Genomic DNA, 12,707 nt, shown 5'->3' with positions numbered 1-12,707 from the left:
AGTTTCCCCAGTACCTCTTTCCAGAATGGTATAACCACAGGACATTCCCAAAAAAGCATGTAAAAATGTACCATTTTCCCCTTTACATTTCCAACACATCTTGTCTTCCACCAAGCCCATCCTAAACAGTTTCACAGGGGTATAGTAGAATCTATGTATCATTTTGTAATGTATACATTTGCTTTTAATATCCCTAGTGGCCCACCCAACGTTGGAAATTATATTTGACCATTTCTCTTCACTTATTTCATATCCTAGATCCCTTTGCCATATTAATCTAAGATTTTCAGTCTTTGCACTAGTGCAGGGGTGGGCAACTTTGACGATGGCAAGGGCCACTATATTTCCACACTCACTCCCTAGGGCCATATATTACTGTCGTAGCAAAAATAGCCGATCTACAAGCTCAAAGCTTGTAGATCGGCTATTTTTGCTATTTTCAAATTGAAATCTTTAATTATTTTTTTGCTATTTTTGAATTGGAATCCTGAAAATTAACATTTTTAATGTAATTTTAAATGCCTTTAATTATACGTGTGTTGAGCAATGAGCTACTAATTTAGACTGAAGTAATTAAAGCGGGTCATGTTTTGCATGTAAACTGTAGAATTGTAAACAACTGAAACCAATATTATATCAGTATTCTGACATTAACCTGAGGGCCGCATTAAGTGAAGGTGGGGGCCGCATGTGGCCCCCGGGCCGCCAGTTGCCCACCCCTGCACTAGTGGCTACTGTTTCAACCCTGAACCTCTACAGTGTGCATGGGGATCACATGGTGCTCGTTAAGTGATTACAATCAGCTGTGTGGAGGAAGTGAACCCCACATAAAGGGGGTGTGTTTTTCCACCCAGTATATAAGATGCTCCTTAGAAAACAGGTGGCAAACATTCTAACAGGACTACATCTAACTCTATGGGCTGCTTGCATTCATCCATGCGTAGAGAACACACACGTGACTTTTTTTTGGTAGGCAGTTTAATAACTTATATAAGTTTCAGAGATGCTTTCATTATCGAACCGGATCAAACTATGTTTGTTGGCGTTCGCCGCCACACTAATGTGCAGCAGTGGTCGCGCAGCGGCCAGTGGTGTTAACCCAGAGGTTTACTTTACCATCACTGCAGACGGCAAGCCATTAGGAAGAGTAACCTTTGAGGTCAGTGAGTATATAATTATGTCTTCAGGTCTTAGTCTTCTATAATAATCTAAACAAGCATAACATGTGACCAGATTTGACTGAGAGACTGCCAGCTCCAGCTTTTCACCAGAGGAGAAAAAATGAGTTAATAGCACAGGCAGACTCTTCACATACTAGAGCATGTCTGAAATAAGTGTCAGAGCTGAAATCGACATGTAAATATGAAATAAATTCTTAAACATGTAGCTAGGTGTAATGTTAGAGTCCACAAGTGAACATTTCAAGCCTATTTTCACAACTCTGTTTTCTGCAAGACATTACTCTATAATTAAGCCAATAAAGCCATAAGCCATATCTCCAGTGGGTCAAACTGAACAACCAATATGTCAATTTGAAGCTATGATTCCCTGCTTTCATATGACATGAAAAAACAAATTAAAAAAAATTCAATGGCAGTCCCTCAGTCAAATGTAGTCACATATTGTTACGGTGCAAAGTAGCCAGTAGGAATAAAAAGTAATTTCAGTATTTACTGCCACTTGCTGTAATTTATCTTAATTCTTATTCTTGCAGTTGTTCGCGGATGTCGTGCCCATAACAGCAGGTAATTCTACGAGGCTATGCTGTCGCTACATGGCCATGTTGACATGAGAGAGTTAAGGTCAAACAGATGCTAATAATTGGAGATTCAGTTGCATTTGGTGTTGTAGAATCTTTCCACTGAGAACAAGCTCATTAGCAAGTCTGTTTTACCTTATTTTTAGCATTATTGACACACATCGAATCTGTATCTTTATTGTTTTACTCCCAGAGAACTTCAGAGCGCTGTGCACTGGAGAGAAAGGTTTTGGTTACATGGGATCAAGTTTCCACAGGGTGATTCCTCAGTACGCGTTGCAGGTAAGCTGACATGATTTGAATCCTCAATAAGTGGAAACTAAACCAGCACACAGAATGCTATAGAGGGTATGCGCGTGACATCATCAAACCCGGAAGTTATGCAGGAATGCCTACTGAGTGGCAAAAAAACCTACTTTCTGGCCTTGACAACCCATGCATCCAAACAGAAAAGTCCTATCTGATTGCATTAAACGATGTTAAACTCACTTTGCATGTTGCTTTGCCACTCTATGTGCCATTCACTTTAACCCATTTAGGCCTGACGTCGAAATTTATAAAATGTCTTCTAAATCCTGACAGTTTTCTGTCAGGATTTGCGCCACATTTTCACGATTTTTCAAAAATAGCAGACCTACAAGACCTATGAGCTTGTAGATCTGCTATTTTTAAATAGCTAAAGTATAACATAATACCTAAAACACCCAAAAGGGTTCCTGCCCAAAATGGATTAAGCATGCGCATACCCTCCATTGTGGATATCATGGTGTCAAAGTGTTGTTTTTTTCATGTTTTAAAGGGCGGTGATTTCACCAGAGGTGACGGAACTGGAGGAAAGTCCATATATGGAGACAAGTTCCAAGATGAGAACTTCATTCTGAAGCACAATGCAGAAGGTACAGTGTATAATTAAGCTTTGCTCAGTGGTAGATGAAGGCTGTTCTCTCGCTCGCTGTTCTCCTGGGGTAGTATTCCACTTGAAGACACACTGGCCTCATTTACATGCAGAAATTCATTCGGAATGGATTAATTCCAGTCATCAGAATAAAAATGCTCATGTAAACGCCTCAATTGGAATAGAATATCCCATTACGAATGACTTTTCATTCCGGTCTGGAGTGGTGGTGGTGGTATAGATCAGGGGTTCTCAACCCGTGGGTCGCGACCCCTCGGGGGGTCGCCAAATTATTTTGGGGGGTCCCCAAATTATATAAAAAAAAATATATATATTTTTTTGCAACTGAATGGCTGGAAAATGGAAATGAAGAGTTTACATATAGTACACATAGTACATGCATACACCTTCCCTAATGATTATATCTGGTTTCAGTATTTATTTATGGTGTATTGTCTCTATTATTAAGGTTATTGTAGCAGTCAATTTATATTGGGGGGCGGGGCGGGGGTCCCGAGACATTGCCAAAGCATTTCCGTGGGTCCCCGGCCAAAAATGTTGAGAACCCCTGGTATAGATCACCATATAAACACTTTATTCCGAATGCTACTGGGAGTTTGGAAAACATGTATTATTTTACACATGTCTGCCCTTAGTAGACTATAGTGCTTTATGCTTTGGTTTTTTTACCCCCCATAATAAAATGCGCTATTGTTTTTTTTTTTTAGTTCTGGGTTGTTCCGGGTGGAGGGTATGGTTGCATAACCTGACTCCGCCAGACTCAGGCAGACTTGAGTCTCAGGCAGACTTGATGCCCGGCCACAAAACGGCCTGGCCAATCAGCTAGAAGCTGCTGTTAGAAGCTGCTGCTGATTGGCCAGGCCGCTTTGTGGCCGGGCATCAAGTCTGCCTGAGTTCCCAGATGGGAGCAGGAGGGGGGAACCCAGTGTACTCTCTGCTGCCCCATCTGGCGGAGTCAGGTTAGTGGTTGCAGGGACTGCGCTTCAAAATTGTATTTTATCAGATAATAGCTGTTAAGTGTTTGTCGGTTAGTCATTTCTTAAGGGATAACGGTTATGCGATGTCCATCTCTATAGTCCAAAGTTATATTCTGAATGAATGCTTTGGTCATTGTAAACAATTGAGGAATAGGAATACTTGTAAACATGAATCTCTGTTCGGAATGAATTAATTCATTCTGAATACATTTTGGGCATGTAACTGAGGCCATTGAGTGCAGTCCTGTATATTTTCTTAATGTTGTCTTATTTGAATGTATTTCTTAGTACATTACATGAGCACATTTACTTGGTTACTTTTCACCACTGACTGTTCCTTATCTGTGTCTCAGGACTCTTGTCCATGGCCAACGACGGACCAAACTCTAATGGATCTCAGTTCTTCATCACCGTAGTGCCAGCAACGTGGTATGTAGACTCGGGCCTCATAGCAAACACATGTGCTCTGCTCTGTCTGTGACTTCGAAATTAAAAAAATGTCATGACAGTTTTCTGAAAACCCGTGTTTCTATAGCAGTGGTTCTCAAACATTTTCATGTCAAGGACTCCCAGAATTGTATGTAATTGGCCGAAAACATGTTCCAGGGAAGCAAAGATTTGAGTTAAAAATGTTCGCTGTGAAAGAATATATATTCAAAGATTTGCAACCACATTTTCACAATTCTTCAAAAATGGCAGATCTACAAGCTTGTAGATCTGCTATTTTTCAATAGCTAAACTATAAAATAATGCTTAAAACACAAAGCGGTTCCCTTCCAGAATGAGTTAATGGCTGCCACAATGCAATTCCAATGGGAGTCACATGGTTTGACCAAACATTTGTTTGATTGCTGCCTCATTTTTAATTCTAATGAAAAAATCTTTTTATAGAAAAAGGTTGGAATAGTTTCATTGATCTTCTGATTCATTCTTCCCTTAGGCTGGATGGAAGGCATGTCGTGTTTGGCAAAGTCGTCGAAGGAATGGATGTGATCAAGAAGATTGAGTCTTATGGGTCTATGTCTGGGAAGACCTCCAAGAAAATCACGATCGCAGATTGTGGAGAAATGTGGAACGATGAAGAGCTTGAGCTGCTGCTGGGCCTCATATCACCCCCTACTGTGACTTCAATGTGAAACTGTCAGTCACACAGTGGCTCAACTGTTTGGTCAGGGTGCACTGCAGCACCCCCTGGTGGTTGACAGGGACATGCATGTAAAAAATGAATTGACCCGTTTGGGACATATACTAATAAAGTTGACCTTGAGACGATGTCAGTACTTTTGTTCTTTTGACTTTGCTTTGCCTCTTGGATTCTTGGGTAGAATGTACAGGTCGTGTTTGAACCCATTTAGACCTGAGGTCGATTCTACAAAATGTCTTCTGAAAAACATGTTTCTCCCCCATGCTAATTTGCCCAGTCAATCATTGGATCCGTGCTACGCGCCTGCCGTGTGTTGTAGCCTATATTAAATTATTAAAGTATTTATTCATTTAATATAGCCTACAACAATATATTAGTGAACGAAAATCTGAACCTGCATGTGAACAATGAATTAAATAACAAATAGGCGCGCACACACACGCTGCTGTTTTCCTCCTGTCCTGTCTGTCTCTATCACTGTGGTCCGTTCATGACACCGCGACCATGCACGTTTATGACAATCTATTTAGATTACCTCGCTAGTCGCAGTAGTCGGTGCAGTGGCTGGGCTGTCAACTGACACTTATATAAAGGTGCAGCCTAAACCAGCCTCATGTGGCACACTGGCACTGGTGGGCTGGCAGCCTGGCTGGGTGGTTTAGCCTATACCTAACTCCGATGCGGTCAGCAGTCCCCAATTTTGCGCTGGCACGGCACATTTGGCATTCGAGCGACACGTCGGGTTTATCCTTAAAACGACGATGTAACTCGAGAAAGACATGGCTGTAGATTGCACTATACTATAGCCTACCCGTTGGTTGGTAGACTTGACTATAGCAGCATGCACTCTCGATCCAGTTAACTATTCCAGGAGGGGGGGGGGCACCGGCATGCGCTCATGCAAAACTGTTTAAATGGCTTAAGCATCAAAACTTGCAACATTGTTTTAATTGCACGATTTTAACTGCTTGTAAAGTTGGTAATCTCCTACCAATTTCATATGACACAGACACATCGTTGATGTAGGCCTATTCCTTTTTTCCTTTTCTTTTTCTTTTTTTTTTTTTACATGTAGCACATATAGGCCTACATACATACATATACTTTTATATTAACATTTTAGGAGTGAATACATATGTTTAGATGCCCATGTGACAGCCTCTCAGCTGGTCAAACAATGCTGCTCCGCTGTTCTACGACAAAAAAACAGGTGAGGACAAAGCGTACGACAGCTCCCGACCATACGTGGTTTTTGTCTTGGCTCAAGTTCAAATTCAAACGTTGGCGCAAATCGTAAATGCCGAAAATTGCGGTAAATTCGGCGTACACCCATATTTTGGCGTACGCACGGTTGATAAATGAAGGCCATAACCTTGGGCATTCTGGTAGTATTAGCCCCATCTATTCTCCAAGTTTCCCCAGTACCTTTCCAGAATGGTATAACCACAGGACATTCCCAAAAAAGCATGTAAAAATGTACCATTTTCCCCTTTACATTTCCAACACATCTTGTCTTCCACCAAGCCCATCCTAAACAGTTTCACAGGGGTATAGTAGAATCTATGTATCATTTTGTAATGTATAAATTTGCTTTTAATATCCCTAGTGGCCCACCCAACGTTGGAAATTATATTTGACCATTTCTCTTCACTTATTTCATATCCTAGATCCCTTTGCCATATTAATCTAAGATTTTCAGTCTTTGCACTAGTGCAGGGGTGGGCAACTTTGACGATGGCAAGGGCCACTATATTTCCACACTCACTCCCTAGGGCCATATATTACTGTCGTAGCAAAAATAGCCGATCTACAAGCTCAAAGCTTGTAGATCGGCTATTTTTGCTATTTTCAAATTGAAATCTTTAATAATTTTTTTGCTATTTTTGAATTGGAATCCTGAAAATTAACATTTTTAATGTAATTTTAAATGCCTTTAATTATACGTGTGTTGAGCAATGAGCTACTAATTTAGACTGAAGTAATTAAAGCGGGTCATGTTTTGCATGTAAACTGTAGAATTGTAAACAACTGAAACCAATATTATATCAGTATATTCTGACATTAACCTGAGGGCCGCATTAAGTGAAGTTGGGGGCCGCATGTGGCCCCCGGGCCGCCAGTTGCCCACCCCTGCACTAGTGGCTACTGTTTCAACCCTGAACCTCTGTGTGCATGGGGATCACATGGTGCTCGTTAAGTGATTACAATCAGCTGTGTGGAGGAAGTGAACCCCACATAAAGGGGCTGTGTTTTTCCACCCAGTATATAAGATGCTCCTTAGAAAACAGGTGGCAAACAGTCTAACAGGACTACATCTAACTCTATGGGCTGCTTGCATTCATCCATGTGTAGAGAACACACGTGACTTTTTTTTGTAGGCAGTTTAATACGTTTCAGAGATGCTTTCATTATCGAACCGGATCAAACTATGTTTGTTGGCGTTCGCCGCCACACTAATGTGCAGCAGTGGGATCGCAGCGGCCAGCGGTGTTAACCCAGTGGTTTACTTTAACATCACTGCAGACGGCGAGCCATTAGGAAGAGTAACCTTTGAGGTCAGTGAGTATATAATTATGTCTTCTATAATAATCTAAACTAGCATAACATGTGACCAGATTTGACAGAGACTGCCAGCTCCAGCTTTTCACCAGAGGTGAAAAAATGAGTTAATAGCACAGGCAGACTCTTCACATACTAGAGTTTTGATTGATTGATTGAAGAATTTATTAACAGTTTGCAGAATTACAGTACATTTCAAGCACAAACTCAATACAAAGGCTGTTAACTGTGAGTGGACGACCCAATTAAGCATTACACTTGTTTCCAATAGGGTCCACCATGTTCAAATCATCAAAACATTTAGAGACGTACAAATAGACACTTCTATAGACAGAACAGGAATTCATCATAAAGGAGGTAAAAAGGGAAAAGAAATATATACAGTGAGGGGAAAAAAGGGGGGGGCGGGGGGGGGGGGATTCAGATTTTACGGGGGCCAGTTTCGAATTGCAGCCATCCGTAGGTGCCCTTTGAGAGCGGTTTTGAAGGAGTCAAGGGATTCGCATGTCTTAATGACAGTTGGTAGGGCGTTCCACATTTTGGTGGCATAGGAGCGAAAAGAATTTAGTCCCTTGTTTGTGCCGAATCTGGGTTGTACATGGTTCGTTGCACTCCCTCTGGTGTTGTGGGTGTGGACTTCGTTAACATTAAGGAAGTATCTAGACAGGTACATGGGTATCTTGGTGGTGTATCGAATCTTGTGGACCAGACCCATTGCAAGATGCTGTACTCTGTCGTCGACCCTAAGCCATTCCAGCCTGTCGAAGTGGGCAGGGGTGAGGTGGGTTCGGGGGGCTAGATCAAGTAGGAGCCTGACCAGTTTGAGCATGTCTGAAATAAGTGTCAGAGCTGAAATCGACATGTAAATATGAAATAAATGCTTAAACATGTAGCTAGGTGTAATGTTAGAGTCCACAAGTGAACATTTCAAGCCTATTTTCACAATTCTGTTTTCTGCAAGACATTACTCTATAATTAAGCCAATAAAGCCATAAGCCATATCTCCAGTGGGTCAATTTGAAGCTATGATTCCCTGCTTTCATGTGACATGAAAAAAAAAATTCAAAAAAATCCAATGGCAGTCCCTCAGTCAAATGTAGTCACATATTGTTACGGTGCAAAGTAGCCAGTAGGAATAAAAAGTAATTTCAGTATTTACTCCCACTTGCTGTAATTTATCTTAATTCTTATTCTTGCAGTTGTTCGCGGATGTCGTGCCCAAAACAGCAGGTAATTCTACGAGGCTACGCTGTCGCTACATGGCCATCATGTTGACATGAGAGAGTTAAGGTCAAACAGATGCTAATAATTGGAGATTCAGTTGCATTTGGTGTTGTAGAATCTTTCCACTGAGAACAAGCTCATTAGCAAGTCTGTTTTACCTGAATGGAACACAGGCTTATTTTTAGCATTATTGACACATCGAATCTGTATCTTTATTGTTTTACTCCCAGAGAACTTCAGAGCGCTGTGCACTGGAGAGAAAGGTTTTGGTTACAAGGGATCCAGTTTCCACAGGGTGATTCCTGAGTTCATGTTGCAGGTAAGCTGACATGATTTGAATCCTCAATAAGTGGAAACTAAACCAGCACACAGAATGCTATAGAGGGTATGCGCGTGACATCATCATCAAACCCGGAAGTTATGCAGGAATGCCTACTGAGTGGCAAAAAACCTACATTCTGGCCTTGACAACCCATGCATCCAAACAGAAAAGTCCTGTCTGATTGCATTAAACGATGTTAAACTCACTTTGCATGTTGCTTTGCCACTCTATGTGCCATTCACTTTAACCCATTTAGGCCTGACGCCACATTTTCACGATTTTTCAAAAATAGCAGACCTACAAGACCTATGAGCTTGTAGATCTGCTATTTTTAAATAGCTAAAGTATAACATAATACCTAAAACACCAAAAAGGGTGCGCATACCCTCCATTGTGGATATCATGGTGTCAAAGTGTTGTTTTTCATGTTTTAAAGGGCGGGGATTTCACCAAAGGTGACGGAACTGGAGGAAAGTCCATATATGGAGACAAGTTCAAAGATGAGAACTTCATTCAGAAGCACGATGCAGAAGGTACAGTGTATAATTAAGCTTTGCTCAGTGGTAGATGAAGGCTGTTCTCTCTCTCGCTCGCTGTTCTCCTGGGGTAGTATTCCACTTGAAGACACACTGGCCCCACATTTACATGCAGAAATTCATTCGGAATGAATGGATTCATTCCAGTCATCAGAATGCAAATGCTCATGTAAACGCCTCAATTGGATAGAATATCCCATTCAGAATGAATTTTCATTCCGGTCTGGAGGGGTGGTGGTATAGATCACCATATAAACACTTTATTCCGAATGCGACTGGGAGTTTGGAATACATGTCTTATTTTACACATGTCTGCCCTTAGTAGACTATAGTGCTTTATGCCCTGCATGTCCAAGGTGGCCATTTGGAGACATTTTATGTGCGCAGAAATGCGCTATTTTACCCATTAGAAAAATACAAATACACCAGTTTTTTTCCCCCATAATAAAATGTGCTATTTACAAACCCATCGGCGAATTACAGTGCCATTGCAGTGTATGGGATGCTGTGTTTTTTTTGTTTTGGGTGGAGGTTGCGTGTGGTTGCAGGGACTGCGCTTCAAAATATATTATTTTATCTGATAATAGCTGTTAGTTGTAGGGTTATTCATTTCTTAAGGGATAACGGTTATGGGTTGTCCATCTCTATAGTCCAAAGTTATATTCAGAATGAATGCTTTGGTCATGTAAACAATAAGGAATAGGAATACTTGTATTCAGGTTCCATGTAAACAGTTGGGTATGAATTCATGCATTCTGAATACATTTTGGGCTTGTAACTGAGGCCATTGAGTGCAGTCCTGTATATTTTCTTAATGTTGTCTTATTTGAATGTATTTCTTAGTACATTACATGAGCACATTTACTTGGTTACTTTTCACCACTGACTGTTCCTTATCTCTGTGTCTCAGGACTCTTGTCCATGGCCAACGCCGGACAAGACACTAATGGATCTCAGTTCTTCATCACCGTAGTGAAAGCAACGTGGTATGTAGACTCGGGCCTCATAGCAAACACATGTGCTCTGCTCTGTCTGTGACTTAATGCATTTAGGCCTGACATCGAAATTAAAAAAATGTCATGACAGTTTTCTGAAAACCCGTGTTTCTATAGCAGTGGTTCTCAAACATTTTCATGTCAAGGACCCCCAGAATTGTATGTAATTGGCCGAAAACATGTTCCAGGGAAGCAAAGATTTGAGTTAAAAATGTCCGCTGTGAAAGAATATATATTCAAAGATTTGCAACCACATTTTCACAATTTTTCAAAAATGGCAGATCTACAAGCTTGTAGATCTGCTATTTTTCAATAGCTAAACTATAAAAAATGATTAAAACACAAAGCGGTTCCCTTCCAGAATGAGTTAATGGCTGCCACAATGCAATTCCAATGGGAGTCACATGGTTTGACCAAACATTTGTGTTTGATTGCTGCCTCATTTTTAATTCTAATGAGAATCTTTTTATAGAAAAAGGTTGGAATAGTTTCATTGATCTTCTGATTCATTCTTCCCTTAGGCTGGATGGAAAGCATGTCGTGTTTGGCAAAGTCGTCGAAGGAATGGATGTGATCAAGACGATTGAGTCTTATGGGTCTGGGTCTGGGAAGACCTCCAAGAAAATCACGATCGCAAATTGTGGAGAAATATTGTGGAACCTTGGAGAGGCCATGCAGATGCTCTATCACCCCTAATGTGAGGCCTCATATCACCCCCTGCTGTGACTTCAATGTGAAACTGTCAGTCACACAGTGGCTCAACTGTTTGGTCAGGGTGCACTGCAGCACCCCCTGGTGGTTGACAGTAATTTTACAGGGACATGCATGTAAAAAATGAATTGACCCGTTTGGGACATATACTAATAAAGTTGACCTTGAGACGATGTCAGTACTTTTGTTCTTTTGACTTTGCTTTGCCTAGTGGATTCTTGGGTAGAATGTACAGGTCGAGTTTGAACCCATTGTAGACCTGAGGTCGATTCTACAAAATGTCTTCTGAAAAACATGTTTCTCTGGCAGTCGTTCTTAACTGGTTTATGGCCATTGACGTTATTGAAATCAATAAATCCCTTATGGCCACTGACGTAATTGACGTAATCGATTGATTCCCAATAATCGGGAGCTTATTGTCGCAAAATGTAGCATTTTTTAGCTAATTTTGCTAACGGCCGGTGTAATCTTCCTGAAACCGGCCGAAAATCCGCGCGTGCACGGTCGCTCGCGCGTGATCGCGCATGCATCGCTGCGTAAAATGCAATGTTTTGGGCTTGATTAGAGCTTAATTTGACTTAGTTATGAAAAATACGATGATAGCTTAGCATTCCGGACATCTTTCATTGTGGCACACTAGCAAAGCTACTGCCGGATATTTTGATCCTAACCGGATGTGGTCATCGTTCACTCGCTCCTTTTGGTCAGAATCGGCAAAATGGTGACGTTACCGCCACCATCAGGACTGATTGTCCCAATACTACAGTCTTGCCCCGTCAGAATGAGATAGTGTGTATATCGCGGATTTTTCTATTGGCATTAAAATGACAAATTAAACATATGAAAAATGCTGGCTGAAGAATCAATCCACTGTTAATTAGGTATAGCAATAAGAGGGTTAAAGTATTTCATGTGAAGGACCCCCATCTAAAAATGTTGTTCCAGAAGCAAATATTTGAGTAACATTGGCTCTGAAAGAATAGCGCTACTTTTTCTTCAAAAATAGCAGATCTACAAGCTCATAGCGCCTCAATATGAGCTTGTAGATCTGCTATTTTTCAGTAGCTAAAGAATAACTGCTTAAAACACCAAGGGGTTCCCGTCCTGAATGTGGTTAATGTGAACGCAGGATTTTCATTCAGGGCTTAATTTATCTAATCTGTTCCACACTGTTGTATAGTAGGATTATATGGACGTATAGTAGCATTTATTGTCTTTTGAAAACGAAGACATGCACATCATCAGTGTTCTCAACGGCTAGAGCAGTATACGTGGTTCCTGAAGTAGCTCATTTGTGCCACACTGTAATTCAGACCTAGTATATTTTTTAACTAGTGTATTTGTAATTGCCATAATCTGGCCAGAATAAGCCTCACAGAATTTCCCCGCCCCCCTAAATACGCCCCCTTTCGGGGTTAGTGGTGATAGCGTGACGTCACTCATAGACGCTACATGTTAACAGATGTAATTTAAGAAGTCTACAACTTTTGTTTTCTCAAGGTAAGGTTTGTTCTATCTGTTCGAGCTGATTTACCATCTTGTTTTCTTCATAATAATATTGGTC

At 41.0% G+C, this 12,707-nt stretch overlaps 2 protein-coding genes across 2 annotated transcripts; both read left to right on the top strand.

Annotated features, from left to right (window-relative positions):
* Positions 1-869: 869 nt before the first annotated feature.
* LOC306912915 (uncharacterized protein) lies at positions 870-4,924 on the top strand. Its single transcript, XM_079489374.1, has 6 exons — positions 870-1,159; positions 1,715-1,745; positions 1,953-2,041; positions 2,559-2,655; positions 4,006-4,081; positions 4,593-4,924. The coding sequence occupies exons 1-6, from the start codon at positions 1,004-1,006 to the stop codon at positions 4,786-4,788; spliced, it is 645 nt and encodes a 214-aa protein (XP_079345500.1). The 5' UTR covers positions 870-1,003; the 3' UTR covers positions 4,789-4,924.
* A 2,149-nt stretch (positions 4,925-7,073) lies between these two features.
* On the top strand, positions 7,074-11,316 carry LOC306913094 (peptidyl-prolyl cis-trans isomerase A-like). The gene is made up of 6 exons (XM_079489622.1): positions 7,074-7,351; positions 8,555-8,585; positions 8,810-8,898; positions 9,338-9,434; positions 10,348-10,423; positions 10,954-11,316. The coding sequence occupies exons 1-6, from the start codon at positions 7,196-7,198 to the stop codon at positions 11,126-11,128; spliced, it is 624 nt and encodes a 207-aa protein (XP_079345748.1). The 5' UTR covers positions 7,074-7,195; the 3' UTR covers positions 11,129-11,316.
* The last annotated feature ends 1,391 nt before the right edge of the window (positions 11,317-12,707 follow it).

The sequence above is a fragment of the Electrona antarctica genome, assembly GCF_951216825.1.
Source record: "Electrona antarctica genome assembly, chromosome: 20".
Lineage (NCBI taxonomy): Eukaryota > Metazoa > Chordata > Actinopteri > Myctophiformes > Myctophidae > Electrona > Electrona antarctica.
Note: the sequence above shows the minus strand (reverse complement) of the source record. Positions and strands in the feature narration are given on the sequence as shown.